The sequence below is a fragment of the Tenrec ecaudatus genome, chromosome 1, assembly GCF_050624435.1.
Source record: "Tenrec ecaudatus isolate mTenEca1 chromosome 1, mTenEca1.hap1, whole genome shotgun sequence".
NCBI classification, from domain to species: Eukaryota; Metazoa; Chordata; class Mammalia; order Afrosoricida; family Tenrecidae; genus Tenrec; species Tenrec ecaudatus.
The window spans coordinates 80,013,047-80,029,682 of record NC_134530.1 but is presented as its reverse complement, the minus strand read 5'-3'; the positions used below and the strand labels follow the sequence as shown (position 1 = coordinate 80,029,682).

General features: G+C 47.9%; 1 protein-coding gene and 1 non-coding gene across 2 annotated transcripts in view; both read right to left on the bottom strand.

Moving 5' to 3' along the window:
• MROH7 (maestro heat like repeat family member 7) overlaps positions 1 to 11,599 on the bottom strand; it is a 55,208-nt gene extending 43,609 nt beyond the window's left edge. Inside the window, exon 1 of the mRNA XM_075533291.1 lies at positions 10,423 to 11,599. Within this exon, the coding sequence (XP_075389406.1) occupies positions 10,423 to 11,599 (1,177 nt within the window). The remainder of the gene's footprint in view (positions 1 to 10,422) is intronic.
• On the bottom strand, positions 2,219 to 2,325 carry LOC142438200 (U6 spliceosomal RNA). The gene has a single exon (XR_012782625.1). It is a non-coding gene; the product is annotated as a U6 spliceosomal RNA (small nuclear RNA).
• Positions 11,600 to 16,636: the final 5,037 nt, after the last annotated feature.

The window sequence follows — 16,636 nt, the reverse complement described above, 5'->3', positions numbered from 1 at the left end:
GGGACGCTGTGCAGAATGGAGGCAATGGGGAGAAGGGCAGAGATGAGAGCGAACACACACACACACGCAGAATCTGATATGGTTTGAATGTTCAGATCAGCGCTGTGTAGAGTCAGCTCTAGGGCCCAGCGGTGTGTGTGTGTCTTTTATTCACACATCATACACTTTAATAATTTCGGAAGACTTGTGCAATCCTTACCACAATCCATTTCAGAACACATTCTTCTCATACCCCTTGCTGTTAGCTCATCTCCCAACGTCTCCCGCCCCCGTGCCTCCAGGTCATTGTGAATCCAGTTACTCCTGTCTCTAGATTGGCCTATCCTGGATTCCAAATTCAGAAAATTCTACAAACACAGACAACAAGCGAACAACAACGTCTAGGCAAAACAGAAAAACCTCCATCAAAAACAAAGCCAAAAATATTAACAAGGGAAACAACTTTAAAATGGGTCAAAAGGGAAACCGAATGATGAAGTGTTACACTGTGACTAATGACATCCACCCAATCAGCTTTACGATCCTGTCTGATAGAAAAGCTGTTCACAACCTTGGACTAAGGTCGAAGGGGACTCACCAGTGCCTTAATCTGTATGGGATGCAGAAGACAGATTTTGGGCTTCCGCTGTCCTCCATAGCCTTCTGCAAACTAGGTGTTCGTAATTTAAGCTCTGATACAGTCCCCTCCTTCAGATTTGGACTTGATTTACAGTCCTTGGATCACAGAGGGTGGTGGACTTGCTTGATGCCTCACATAGACGGCTGCTCGTTTGAAGAAACGCCTTTCAATAGCCGGGCACCCTCTGGTGCCTTCACCACACTTTGCTATAGCACCCAGAGTTTCAGTTATCTCTTCATGAGAGAGAGTTTCAAATAGGGCCACATCATAAGAACTAATTGTTGTTCGCAGATTGGGGCAAGAACGAAGTGCAAACTCAAAACCCCCTCATAGATCTGTGGTTTATATGTGTCTCTGGTTCACTTGGGAGACATTATCATTTTACGATGTGCTTAGATCAGTGGTTCTCAGCCTTCCTAATGCTGACACCCTTTCATACAGTCCCTCATGTTGTGGTGAGCCCCCAACCATAACATTACTTTTGTTGCTACTTCATCATTATCATTTTGCCTCTGTTATGAATCGGGCAACCCCTGTGAAAGGGTCATCGACCCCAAAAAGGATTGCGTGACCCACAGGTTGAGAACCGCTGGTTTAGATGAACCTCGAGTCAGCTCTGACCCACAGCGACCCTGTGCTCAAGAGAACGAACCACTGCTCGGTCCTGCGGTCCTGCACCGTCCGCACCGTTGTTCTTACGCCCGAGCCCACTGCTGCAGCCACGGTGTCAGACAGCTCATGAAAGACCTTCCTGTTTTTCTCTGCCCCTCCACTTTGCCTGGTCTCTCCTGACATGTCCAAAGCATGTGAGGCAAAATCTCCCCATCCTCGACCCTGAAGAACATTCTGGCTGTACGTCTTCGAGGATTTGTTTGTTCTTTTGGCAGTGCAATATTATTCTCCAGCACCACAATTCAGATGCAAGGCCATGGTGAATAACAGTCAAGCACACCTCGGTCCTCAATGTAAACACCCTGCTTTTCAACGCTCTGACGAGGTCTTGTGCAGCGCATTGACCCAACGCAATTGAAGCTCTTGATAACTGTGCCAGTTACATAATCTACTGTCAACTGGAGCAAAGAGGTGGAGTCTAGCCTGTCAATCAGGTCACAGCCAATGAGGCCTCTGGGTGGGCCTGGCCTTCTCCTGAGGATTCTGGGAACTCTGGTCTTCCTCCCGGGAGGCAGGACACACACATTCTCTGCTTCATCTTCCTACTGACATGACACATGGTGTTATGCTGATGGAGCCAGAGCCCTGGGGCCAGAGGAGCCACGTGTAGACCCACACCAGCACTGAGATGCTTCTACCGCCAGTGGATCCACAAGATTTTCCACCCACTGGCCTGTGATGTTCCTGCATTCGACGTCATTGCATGTGCTGCGTGAGTCTGAAGAGGAATTTACAGACTGCTATCAGACATATGGGCTAATCTCAGACTTTAGGACTTCATCTGGACTGGGCTGGGATGTTTTCATAATATATTATTACTCTTGGATATAAAGCTTTCTTATACACATATGCGTGTCATTGGATTTGTTTCTCTAGTCGGCCCGGTGCTAATAAGCCTTCCTCCAATTCTGATTTTTTGGTTTTTTTTAAAGTATGGAACTCTTCATGAATTTGCGAGTCATCCTTGCCCAGGGGCCATGCTAATCTTCTCTGTATCATTCCCATTTTATTATTTGTGCTGCTGAAGCGAGCACCCGACATTCTTCTTCATGTAAGCCAGCTTCTCTGCTTATCTGCTCAGCATTCAGATTCAACCAGTATGGTGAGAGGATTCAACCTTGACCTTTCCTGATTTTAAACTGTGCAGTATCCCCTTGTTCTGAACACACACCTACCGCGTGATCCAGGTACAGGTTCCGCACGAGCACAATGAATGTCCTGGAATCCCCACTCTTCCTAAGGCGGTCCAGATGGTTTGTTAGAATCCACAAGGTGTCTTGAAACACAAGTAAGCGTCCTTCTGGTATTCTTGCTTTGAGATCCATCGACAGCAGCATTGATGTCCCTTGTGCCACACCCTCATCTGAATCCGCCCGAACATCTGGCACAGTGGATTTCAACCTTCCTGATGCCGCAACCCTTTCATACAGTCCCTCATGTGGGGGTGACCCCCCCAACCATAAAATTGTTTTCATTGCTACTTCATCACTGTCATTTTGCTACTGTGATGAATCGGGCGACCCCTGTGAAAGGGTTGTTTGACCCCCAAAGGGGTCGCAACCCACAGGTTGAGAACCGCTGATCTAGAAGGAAGCCCGCCTAACTCATAATCCACGACAACACCAAGGCTCTTGGGCAGCAAGCCGAGTGCATGGGGGACCCCGATGCTAGCAGTCATTGTTGTTGGGTCAGTCTGAGTCAGCGATCCTGGGGCAGAAAGCACCTCTGTCCCATTCTGCACACCCTCACAGTCCTTGCAGCCACCGTGCCAACGCACCCCCTGCAGAGGGTTCCTCGCTGGCCCTCGGTTTTGCGACAAAGCCTCACCACCTCACATCCAAAAAGCATCCGGGCTGTTGTTCCTCCAAGGCTGATCCGTTTGTCTCTCCTCACAGTTTGTGGTGCTTCCGATGCTCCTACCCCGCATCATCATTCAAATGGATGCAAGGCCACGGTCAATACCAGCCGCCACCAAGAGCACCTTCATCCTCACAGTGACTGACAGCTTTGCTCTCGACACTAAGTAAGTCTTGTGCAGCAGGTGTGGATGCCCAATATATTTCATCCTTGGATTTCTAGACTGCTGCTTCCACGAGCATTAACTGTGGACCCCAGAAAAACGAAATCCTTGACAACTTCAACCTGCTAACCGTGATGCTGTTCACACCGCTGGTCTGGTCACGAGGAGATGGCTGGTTTGTACGGAGTGTGAGGCGTTCTGAACCTCCATTAGTGAGCGTTTCCAGGTTGTGTCGTCTGCAAGTCACACCTTGTTAACGAGCCTCCCTCCAGTCCTGAGGCCGAGTTCTTCTTCAGAGGGTCCAGCTTCTCCGACGGTTTGCTTAGCACACCGATGAAATCAATATGAGGACACTCACTAGTTTTACATCATGCAGCATCCCCCCGTCCGTTCAAGCCACTTCCTCTTGGTCTGTGTAGCGTTTCCATGTGAGCACAATGGAGCACCCAGAATACTCATCCTTCCCGAGGCTGCCCACGGGTTGTCATGATCTGCACAGTCAAATGCCTTCGCCCTGTCAATAAAGCACAGTGACTGCCTCTCTGAAAAGTTCCTGCTTTTCACCAAGACCCAGCTGACGTCAGCAATGACAGTCCTCACTCCGTGTGCTTTTATGAGTCTGGCCTGAATTTCTGGAAGCTCCTGGTTAATGTCATGCTCCAAGCATTTTTTAATTATCTTGAGAGAAAAAAGTTTTTGCATGTGATAGTAATTATATTGTTTTGATAATTTACACATTCTGTTTACCACGGGGGACCCTGCATGTCAAATGACACATCAACTTGGGGAGAGTAGCTTTAAAAGTTGAACATACACAGATCGCCTGGCATAGTCATAACTGGCCAGTACTAGTTATTTATGCAAGAGAAATGAAAACATATATCTTACTGCCCATGAATTTCATGGCAGCTCTGTTCTGAGAGTCAAAACCTGGAACAACCTACATAAACACAAACAAACAAATCAATAAACAAATTGCAGGGTGCCCACATAATGGGCTGCCACTCAGCAATCTAAAAGAATGATTGATACACACTGTAGCACAACTAACCTGCAAAGCAGTTTTGCTGAGAGAAGCCACTTATAGGAATTTCCAGAAGACGCAAGCTGATTTGTAGCAGCAGAAAGCAGAACCCTCAGTACCATCGAATCAGCGCTGACTGGGCGCGTTCCCAGAGGGCAGAGCAGAACTGCGCCCGTGGGTTTCCAAGACTGTCACTCTTTACCGGAGCAGAAAGCCTCGTCTTTAGCTCACAGAGTGGCTAGTGGTTTCAAACCGCTGGCCTTGCGGTGAACAGCCCAATGCGTAACCACTACACTACCAGGGCTCCTTGGAGGCTGTGGTAGAAGACAGAATGACAAGAAGACATGAAGAAACTTTTGACAGTGATGGATAGATTCATTATCTTGTTTGTGGTGAATGGTATGGGTGTTTACAAATGTAAAGATGTATCATGTAATAACTTGAAATATGTACCGTTTATTCTATGTCAATTATATTCAATGAAGCTATTTTTAATGGCAATCAAAAAATTCTATTCATCCCTACGCTCTAAATCCTCAAGCTAAGATGGTTTTTTTTATTGATGACTATGGAATGTCTAAGAATGAAACTGGATCCCTACCTCACACCACATACAAAAATTATCTTGAGATGGCTCAAGTCTCTAAATGTAAGAGCTAAAATTGTCAGTCTCTTAGAAGAAAGCATACACATGAATCAAGATCTTGGATGAAACAACAATTTCTTAGATATGTCACCAAAGCAGAATCGGCTGAATGAAGAAAAAAAATTTGGACATCATCAAAACTGAAAATATTTATGCCTTAAAAGACATCACCGAGAATGTGAAAAGATGGCCTGCAGGTAGAAGATATTTGAAATTAACTTTCTGAAAAGGGGCTTGTATCTAGATGTTATCAAGGACTCTTACAACTAAATAATAAAAGATGGTAACCCAATTTTTAACATGGGCTAAGGATTTAAAGTGTAATTTCTCCATAAATATGTAAATAGCTAATCAGCACATAAAAAGATGTTCAGCGTCATTAGCCATCCGGAAATGCATATCAAAAGCACAATGCGCTGACAGGTCACACCCAGTAGGATCAATGCACACCCGCACATAAGATACATGTATGTATATGCACATAGATATGCATATAAAGCATGGACAATAAGGTCAGTGAGGATGTGGAGAAACTGAGGCCTCATACTTGCTGGCGGGAAGGTGAGATGATAGTTCAGGTGCTTTAGAAAACGGTCTGACAGTTCCTCAAATGACTAAACTCAGAATTAGCGTACCGCCCACCAGTTTCACTCCTAGGTCTGCACACAAACAAATGAGAAGTTACCTCCATAGAGAAACGTATTCACCGAAGGGTATAGCTGCATTGTCTAAAGGAGGCAAAAATGAAGGCAGCCCCAGTGTTCATGAACTGATGAATGCAGTAAGAGGAGTCTTCAATCATAAAAAGGAGTAAAGTAATTTTATATGCAACACAATGCATGAACCCCCAAAACCTCATACTCGGTGAAAGGAGCAATTATAAAAAACCAAAGATCGCATGGTTCCATTTATAAAAACACCCAAAGCAGGCAAATCCATAGGGCAGAAAGCAGATGAGTAGGTGCCTACGCTTGGAGAGCATGTGCGGATCCAGGGGTGATGGCTTGGACGGCCAAGGTTTCCGTCAGGGCTGATAGAAAAGGTTTTAAAACTGTGGCCATGGTCACACAACACATCGATGTGTTCATGTGCATGGCATGTACACACACGCACACAGGCGAACATCGAGAGAGTATGTTCCCCGGGCACCAGGGGGGAAATGTACATAGTGTTCTGTACATGTCTAAGAGATCAAGTTGACTAATTGAGTTTAGTTCTTCTGTATCTTTGTTGACTTCCTTTCTAACTGATTGATCTTGGCTCAGAAGGGGTCTGTTAAAGTCTCCTAGTATTTATGATTGCATTGTATTCTCTAAGAATTTGGCTACTGTATGTTGAAGGTTTTTCACTGGGTGCTTAGATGTTGACTGTAGGTATGGTTTCCGGTTCAAAGGAGCCTTTCGTTCCTCTACAACGGTCTTCTTTGTCTCTCATCATCGCTGTCACTGCATGTCCATTTTGTCGGAAGTTAATGCTGTTACTCCTGCCTTCGCTTGACTACCCGCCCCGCCCTTTGACTGTTAGTCTGTGTTTGTCTTTATGTCCAGGATGTATTTCTTGTAAGCAGCATGTGAACGGCTCGTTTTCTCGTCCATTCTGTGAGTCTGTCTCTTAACGGGTGATTTCAATCCATTTACACTCACAGCTGTTGCGGATAGCTCTGGTTTTGTCGCTGACATGCTATTTAATGCTTTTCGTGCAGTTACTGATTTCATCGTTCGTGATAACAGTCTGTGCTGGACTCCTTTTGTTTGTTTCAGTGGGATTTAGGACCCATCATTCCCAGTTCAATCTCATCCAGGAGAATTGTGCAATTGCTCCCTTTCCAACCATTCTCCTTCTACACGGACTCCTTGACATCTCACCACCACCACCACCCACCACGGCGGCCCTCCCCACCACGGCGCCCCCTCCCCACCAGGGCGCCCCTCCCCACCACGGCGCCCCCTCCCCACCAGGGCGCCCCTCCCCACCACGGCCCCCCCTCCCCACCACGGCCCCTCTCCCCACCAGGGCGCCCCTCCCCACCACGGCCCCCCCTCCCCACCACGGCCCCTCTCCCCACCAGGGCGCCCCTCCCCACCGCGGCCCCCCCTCCCCACCACGGCGGCCCCTCCCCACCACGGCCCCCCTCCCCACCACGCCCCCCCTCCCCACCACGGCGCCCTCTCCCCCTGAACCCCTTATGCTATTTTTCTTTTTTGGTACCCAAACCAGGGATTCAGCATAGATTTTTTAAATCAGTGTTTTCTTTATTTTGGTTTGTATCTTACTGTTTAATAGGATTGTATTGTTTTCTTCCTTTTGTTTTGTCGTGTTTTTTTTCTTTTTGACTTTTGTTCTTTTGTGGTTTTCTTTCCAAGATACGTTGTCTTCTGCAAATGACTTCATACCTTCTCACTCGACTACGCATTACCTATTCTATTCCCTCCAGCTGTTGCTCTTGTCTGTTTCAGAAATGTTATCTGTGACTCCTTTTTGTTAATCCATTTGGTTCTGTTTCACTTCATGGATTACTTAACTATGATGATTTCTCAGCAATAATGTCTTAAATGATGATTTTAGGTTGCTGCTTATTGCTATTGTTGATCCTCTGTTCAAAGAACAACTTGCACTATTTTTTTTGTAAGGCTGGTCTTGTTTTTACAAATTATTTTAGTTTTTTCTTCTCTGAAAATTATTTTATTTCTCCCTCATGCCCGAGGGATCATTTTGGTGAATAGAGGATTCTTCTTGATGAGTCTTTTTTTTCTTCAGAATTTTGAACATATGAATCCATTGGCTTCTTGTCTGCATGGCTTCGAACGACCAACCTAAAACTTATCCCAACTGGTTGACCTTTGTAGGTCAATGCTCTTTTTAACCCATGATGCTTTCAGGAGTGTTTCCTTTACTCTGACGTTAGAGCATTTCATCAAATTATTGAATTGTGTGATGTGTGAATTATATGCCAATTAAAAACTAAATAATAAAAAGCTTCACTATGCTGTCATGGTGAACTTGCTTTGGGGATCAATCTGTCTCAAGTTCTCTGGGCTTCTTGAATAGCTATTATATTCTGTTCTGTAATAATATTAGGAAAATTCTCCTTTAATATCTCACCTGTTTTCTCTGTAGTTGATATTTCTTATGTCTCTTCTCAGATGTTTAGCAAATGTAAGTTGTTCTTTGTGATAGTGCCCCATGTAATTCTTAGGTTCACTTCAGCTTTTTTGTTCTTTTCTTATAACTTGGTCTTGTATTTTGGTTGAGAGATTTGTCTTTGACAACACTAATTTTTAAAAATCATTTTATTGGCATATAATTCACATCTCATACAATTTAATTGTTTGATCATTTTCAAAATTGTGTAGTCATCACCACAATCAATTTCAGAACATTTTCTTCTTTCTTAGACTCATTGTTGTTAGCGCTCCATTCCCCCCACCCCACCCCCAAGCTCCCCTGGCATGCTCCTAGGTAATTAGCCATCCAGTTACTGTCTCCATAGATTTACCTATCCTGGATTTCGTATACAGAAAATCATACAAAACACAAGCAGAAAGCAGAGAGAGAGAGATCTCAATCTAAAGCAAGCAGAAAATAATTTTTTTAATCTTAAAATAGGCTAAAATGGAGATCAAATGATAAGGTATTGCATTCTAACTTGACTGTGTCTCTCATGATCAAGTTCACAGTGTCCTCTGTCTGATAGCAAAGCTGCACGTGCCTGGACTTTGGTCAGAATGGATTCACTGGAGGATTAATCTCTATGGGGTTCTGCACATGGACGTTGGACTTCCGCTGTCATCCATAGCCTTCTGCAAGCCAGGGGTTCAGAATGTAAGCCCTGATGCTACTCCTGCCTTCAGACTTGGATGTTATTATTTACAATCCTTGAGGTACTCAGGCTTGGACTTAGCTGATGCCTCACCTCGATGGCTGCTTGCTTGAAGACAAGCCTTCCAGACCTCAGACTCTTCTGCCCGCTAGCTGGGCGCCATTTCTGGTACTAGCTTCACCACACTTGGCGATGGCACTGCTGTCTTCAGTGGAGATCACTGATGCTTCACTCCATTGCTTCAGTCCTTCTGTTTTGTGCTTTCAAAAGGTTGTCCAGTTCTGATGTTTGCCTTTGGGATTCCTACTGGGATTTTTTGGGGGAAAAATTGTCTAGCTTTTCATGTACTTTGTGGAGCAGTAGTATAGAGCTTTTCTGACTTACTCTTCCTTCTCGTCTGTAGTTTTTCCTGTATTTCTATCAATGTTCTTCCTCCAAATGCTTGAAGTAGCTGAAGGTAATCGCCCCAAACTCCCTCCTGGGAGGATCTATGGGAGGATCTAAAGCCTTCTCCTCCTCCAAGACCCCCTCCAGGGTCACCTTTGCACTATTCCTGTGAATCGAACCATGTTCTCCTATCTCCAGATGTGCACAGAAATTGACTGCTGCTTTCCAGACATGGCATTTGGTGTCTGTCTGTTCATATTTGTCTCTGGCCACCAAGCAATCCCCACGCGCTTACTGCAGATCCTGGAGAGCACTAGCCTACCCGCAGGAGAAGTCAAACATGAGAAGCAATTCATTATTGCTCTTATGGAAATCCTGGGGTCGAGGCTAGATCCTAAGTCCCCAGGAAGTGCGGGGCAACCAACCAGCACAAGAGGGAGAGAAGAGACTTGCCAAATCACTGCCACACTCCCCATCCAGTGGCACTCACTGACTCTGTGGGTCACAGCAGGGCCCAGGTTCTATCTGGGGGTGGACCACTCCATTGTCTAACTTCGAGGAACTATGCTAACTTATTCTAAAACATATGTGGGCTAGTAGCGAAGTCCATTTTGACAACAAAGTTTACAGAGGCTTTCGCAACCCATCTCATTTGAATCTACATTACAAAGCGAGGGTAAACTTTAAAACACCCTAATATGGCATGGGTGCAGGGACGAATAAAAATAGATGGAGAGAGGATATTTACAAACCCAAAATGAAGGGGTGAATTTACATAATTCCTGCATGTCTGGTGCAGACTCAGACAGGACCCCAGGGACTCACTCAGGTAGGGACCCCAAAAACTCAGTAGAGGTCCACAGAGCCTTGAGCCTGTCTGCTGCACCATCCAACTTTCACCTGGGGAGCCCAAGTCTACAACTGCTCAGGGAAGAAATCTTGAATGAACAGTGCCGTTCGTAGACTAAAATTTTGGACAGGAAAAAAAGCGTATATGGTGATTTTATGAAAATAGAGCAATTGAAATGAAAGCTCAAGGAGATGAAATTGCTTGTCCCGAGTTGCACAGCTGGCAGAGGCCAATCCCTAGCTCCTTCACGGATACCTCGCTAATTAATATACTGCCTGGTGTGGGTGTTGTGTCTGTATGGCCCTCCCTGCCGGCCCCACAAATCTGAACACCCACTCCTTGCAAGTCAGAGCCCTCTTCAGAGCACCTCCGGGCTGTCCTCACCCTCCGAGGTTCCGTGGAAGGCGGCGGTACTGTCCTTGGTGCCAGTGGCGGAGAGCCCCAGGGCCAACTTACCTACCTCGACGCTAGCCACCTCGCTCCAGCTGTCTGGGTTGCAGCGCAGGGGGATGGTGCAGGTGCTTGTCTCCTCGGAGTAGTCCTGCTGGCTGCTCAGTGTCAAGGTGGACGTGTCACTGAAGATGAGGCTGGAGCCTACACTCAGGGTCTCACTGGAGCCCAGGACCAGGGTCATGCATGAGGGTGGAGAAAGGGCAGAGTTGGGTCCTTGGGTGCTGGAGTGCAGACTGGTGACATTCGTGGAGCTGGGGTTCAGGGTCACGTGCGAAGTCTTAGTGTGGGTCACGTTCGTCTGAGAGTTCGGATCCTCATTTGGAACCAGATGGATGGTGTCCTTGGAGCTGGTGCTCCAGGTCACCCCTAAGACTGCTTTAGAAACAGACTCCGAGATGCTGTGGGAAGCCAAGGTGATGGTCTCACTTATGTCTGGGAGAGGGCTCTCGGGAGCAGCATCCCGGTCCAGCACAGAGACATCTCCTGAGTCAGGATCCAGGGAAGCGCTTAAGGCTGGAATTAGAAGTGCCTTTGAACCTGACCTGGAGTTGCTGTGACCCATGGCTAAAGACTCCTTTGAACAAAACCTTGTAAATGGCTTTGATTCGGGCCTGGAAGGGTTGGAGTTACTCTGACCCAATTCAAATATCTTACTAGGGGGAGCGAGGGTCTTCTCTGAAGTTGGCTCCAACTGGTTGCCCAAGTTCAGGTCAAGGGCATCAGCAGAGTCAGAGCTGGGAGCGAGATTTGAGGCTGGAGAGAGAGTCGCACAGGAGTCAGGTCTTGAGATGGGATTTGAATTCAGGCCCGGAGCCTCCCTGGAGTGGGTACTGGAGGCCTGGATGGAGGCTGGAACCAGGGCTGTGGTGTCCCCAGGTATTGTGGGCGCGTTATCAGAAACCAGGCCAGGGGTTTCACCTAAGATCGGACTCAGAGCGGAGTGAAGGTCAGAAACAAGAGTCGGGCCAGAACTCAAGGATGGGCTCGAGATAGGAAGGAGGGCCACGTCCGGGTTGGGCACAGAAACAGTGCCGGAGCTGGAACCCAGGGACCCACTGGAGTTGGGATCTGATGTCATCTTTGAGTTTTCATGGAGAGTCACGTCCATGCCGAGCCTGGAGGTCTCCTACTGCCTCTTGCCCCTTCTTCCCAGCAGCTGGAGGTGGAACTTCTTGCAGTGCTCCTGGGAGAAAGGGCAAACCCGGGCACCAGGTGAGTTTCCCACCACTTCCCTGAGGATACAGACCTTTGGGATGGGGTTTCTCTGATGGTTTCCTATCTCCCTCTGGTTTTCTGGGCTTCCAAGCCAATCCTGTTCAGTTCTCTGAGCCCGCCCTCCTCCCTACCCTCGACCCCTCCCTACTCCACACTCAGCAAGACCTCAAGGAAGACTGGCTCCTGGCCTCCCTGACGGCACCCCTGGTCTCCAAGCACTAGCTGCTTTTTAGATATCACCACACCCTACTCCCTGCCTGTGACCACTCCCTGCTTTCTCTCAGATCAACCTCCCCCCCAAATAAAGTCAAACCCACAACCATGGAGTGAATTCCAACTCATAATCCCAGGATTCTGAAGATCTCCATCTTTATGGGAGCCTCCTCTTTCTCCTGAGGAGTAACTGGTGGATTTGAACCACTGACCTTGCAGTTCGCAGATCAGCATCCTTACAAATGCCCTTGGCCTGAACCTCCTCCCAAGGAGCCCGGTGGCACAGTGGACGCAGAGTTGGGCTGCTAATTTTAAGGTTGGGGATGAGGACGCCCCAGCCCTTCTGTGGGTGGGTCACGGTGTGTCAGAATCCTTATCCCACCCTCCTTTGGAAATCCAGCAACTCCTTTAGTAATCGAGACCCTACAAGAGCTGAAATCCCATGATACCAAGAACCAGGTGCATTCTGGTCCCTCGGCATCCCTGGTGCAGTGCCAGGCAGACAGTAGAACGAGAGCAAATGAGGTGCCTCTTCCCCCTTAGGAGGGAGAAAAAGGGAGGAGCGCCCTACTGCCAGCCAGAGACACGTTGTCTGGAAACCTGCTTCACCAGCGAGGATTCTTGAACTCCCAACCTGGGACATGTCTTTAGAAAATGATGGCGGCAGCATGGGTACAAATATGCTGCATACAGCTGATGTGCGGATTGTCCAAAGAGCTGTCGGAGACCCCTATAAAACGATCTTTCATTAAAAAGAATACTAACACTGAAATAAATAAATAACTGGAATGGTCCTCGCCAGAGACAAACCCTCGAGTCCGCAGAACCCGTCTTCAAATCGGCATAGTGGTAAATTGCCACAACAGCATTGCTCGAGCTGCCCCCAGTCTGCGCGTTTGGCCTGTGCTGGCTGAGAGGGACAGCCGGGGGCCAGTCATAATACATGGAGCCTGCCTTCACCCAGCAATCTGACTTCTGTGTGAACCCCCCCACCCCCCGCCCCTACCTCCCCTCCACTCCACCCCAAGCCTGGCGGCCCACCTACCCTGTGGGACTCGGCAGTGCTCACCTGCTCGCATGGTGTCCTTAAGCAGAATGCCCCTGGGAAGAGATGCAGGAGGGCAAGTTAGGAGAAGAATGGCTTTTTCTACACAGGCCTGCACACCGTCTCATCAGCTCCCAGCACACGCACACGTGTGCACACCCACGGACGTAGCGTGGCGGGGCTTAGGTACCACTGACCACTGCATGCTTGGGCAAGGGGAAGGGGAGGAGAGGAGGCGCACTGATCCGTCAGCCCTCAGGGCAGCCCTACGGGTGTCGGGCTGAACGCTTCCCCAGGGCCCCTTGTCTTCAGGACAGAGTTCCCCATCCTGGCCCTGCTTGCTTTGCTCTCAGAGCCCCTTACCCTTCCCTTCCCCCATCATGCTGCCTTCCCGTCTCAATTCCTTTGAGTTTCTCCAAGCCGCAAGGCTCTTCAGGTTAAAGCTGGGCCTTCCAGGGGCTGGAAACCCCTGTCCCCACCTCAATTCCACGTCTACTGTCTAAAACTCCACCCCTTCCGGTTTCAGAGGAAATGTCAAGAGACTCTCTGGCATCTACATAGGTAGATCCACCCATCAATTTCCAAGGTCCCCTGTTGACCCCACCTTTCCTAGCACCAGGCAGCTGGCTTCCTCACTAGATGCCTGCCCTGTGGCAAAGACCATGCCTAGCTCATCCTCTGCCAACCGCTGGTGTCTAGCAGAGCACTCTTTCTCCCCTCTTTTGCTCAGTCCTTCTTTAACGGGCCCACTTGTCACTCATTCATGGCCCGGCTCATTTACTAGTTGTTTCCTCATTCCGAAAATTTTCCTGTACGTCATAATAGCTTGGCTGTGGAAAGACCATAGATTTGGAATCATGGGTTCAAATTCAAGCACACCATCTCAGTGGTCTGAGGGGACATGAGCAAGAGAGGTCCCTGCTCTGAGCCTTGTCTTTCTTGTCTCTGAGACGGAGGGCTTACAGCCTACCACCCACTGAAGGCTCTCCCTAGGGGGCAACGCCTCTGGGCTTGACCTGTGAGCAGAGAGGAGTGAGGCACTCACAGTGCAGTGGGGCTGCCTTCATCCCACGCAAGGGCCTTGAACATAACTTTTCACCTTGGCTCAGGAGGAGGAAGTGCGTTCCTACCATCAATCCCAGAGACAATTTAAGCCGGAAGCTGATGGAATAAAAAATCTCAGGGATGTGTGCTCAAGGTCTCATACCTGATTTTATATTTATGATTTTTGTCTCCTCTTACTCGAAGAGGGACCTCAAATTATTTAAAACTTCAAGTCACACACACCCAGTTTTCCACTTGAGGCCTTTCCACCTGGACACCTGCCAGCTAGGTGCAGTTTATAAGAGAGTAAGTAGGGCCCTGGGAACCTTGAGCAGTGTGCAGGTGGTAACCTCTACTCCTGTCACCCACTGGCTGCACAGTGCCAGCCTCCGGGCCCCGCCTGGCGCTCCTTCCCTGTCCCATGAGAGAAGAGCAGAGGACCCATCACTACTGCCATCTTCTCTCCTGCTCCCTCAAATCCACTTGTCCATCCTCAACAGACAGGACTTCAGTTAGTGACCCAGGCCAGCCCTTGTCACAGCGAAGGACTTGGCTCTAACCCAGCAGAGTTAAGGGAACTTCTTGGAGTCTGGGGCCACTACTGACTCATCAGCCACAAGCTATCTATTGGCCTTTGCCCCAAGTGCTGGACTTCAAATGGGGATGGCTTGTGTGGCCATAAAATAACTAATCCGGACCAAGTCTGAGAATGATTGACTTCTCCCTGTCCCTTGTCTCACTTAGTGAAGCCTTCTAGGTCCAGACAAGCCCTCAGCAGTAACACAACAATCATTGGATTGTCCGGTTCCTCGTTGGGAACATGTTTACCCCACCACCTGTCTGTCGGTTTGCCGTACTGTGATGACTTGTGTGTGTCTGTGATGCTTGCAGCTATGTCCCTGCTATTTCAGATGCCAGCAGGGTCACCCAAAGCAAACGGGTTTCGGTGGAGCTTCCAGACTAAGAACAGACAGTGAAGAAGGACTCGGCTCCCCACTTTGGAGGAAAGAGCCTCTGAAAACCTTATGCAGAGCTTCGAGGCACGGTCAGATACTGAAGCCTAAGGAATGAAACACAACGTTGTCAGAGATGGTGCCGGAGGACCGGCCCCTCGGGTCCCAGGATACTCGAAATGTGACCACGGAGGGGCTGCTTTCTCGGAGTGGAGCCGACCGTGGGGACTCGAGTTGAGTGAAGCCTGTGGAAGGGGAGCTGTCAGGAGCTTCATTTGCTGATGTGGCACGACTCAAGGTAAGGAGAGACATTTGGAAAAATCTGCTAATGGTCGGAACATGGGATGTGCGAAGTATGAATCTAGGAAAACGGGAAGTCGTCGAAAATGAAATGGAGCACATAGAGATGGACATCCTGGGTGTTAGGGAGTGGGAATGGACCGGCACTGGCCCTGTGCATCAGAAGATGAAGCGATTGACACTGCTGGGGCGACACAGTCAAGAGGAACAGTGTGGCATTCGTTGTCAAAAGGGGCGTTGCAAGATCTACCCTGGAGTACAATGCTTTCTGTGATAGGATTACATCTATCTGACTTCAGGGAAATCCAGTCAATACAACGATGACTCAAATTTATGCACCAACCACAAATGCCAGGCATGAATAAATGGAAGACTCTTACCAACAATTTCAATTGGAAATTGATCAAACATGTAATCAAGACGTATTGATACAAGTATTCCCTCAACAACAAAAAAAACAACAAGTATTCCCTCAACACAAGAACGCTTAATTTTCTAATAACCCGGCATGCTGTGATAAGCAAATGTGGTGAAGAAAGCTGATGGTGCCCGGCTATCAAAAGATACAGCATCTGGGATCTTGAAGGTCTTGAAGGCTTGAAGATAAATGAGCAGCCATCTAGCTGAGGAGCAGTAAAGTCCACATGGAAGATGCACACCAGCCCATGTGATCACAAGGTGTCAGTGGGATCAAAGTTTCAGGCATCAGCACATCTGTAGACAATGGGACAGCCCCTCACAGAAAGTTCACAAGGAAGAGATGAGTCAGCCAGGGTGCAGTACAGCAACAATGAAACATACAACTTTCCTCTAGTTCATTAATGCCTCCTCCCCACTATCATGACCCCAATTCTACCTTACAAATCCAGCTAGCCCAGAGCATGTACACTAGTACAGAGCTCTCTCAACACATGGAATCCAGAACAGATAAACTCCTCAGGACCAATAATGAGAGTAGTGATACCAGGCAGTAAGGGTAAGATGGGGAGAGAAAGAGGGAACCGACCATAATGATCTACATATAACCCTTTCCCAAGGGGATGAACAACAGAAAAGTGGGTGAAGGGAGACCATGGTCAGTTTAAAACATGAAAAAAACAATAACTTATAAATTATCAAGTGTTCATGAGGGAGGGAGTGGAGGGAGGAAATAAGGAGCTAGGGCTCAAGTAGAAAGAAAATGTTTTGAAAAGGATGATGGTAACATGCACAAATGTGCTTGACACAATGGATGGATGGATTGTTATAAGAGCTATAAAGAGTCCCCAATAAAATTATTTTTAAATAAATAAAGAGGTTTTCTGCAATATATTCTATGTTTGATTTCTTGACTGCTGCTTCCATGAGCATTGATTGTGGACCCAAGCAAGATGAA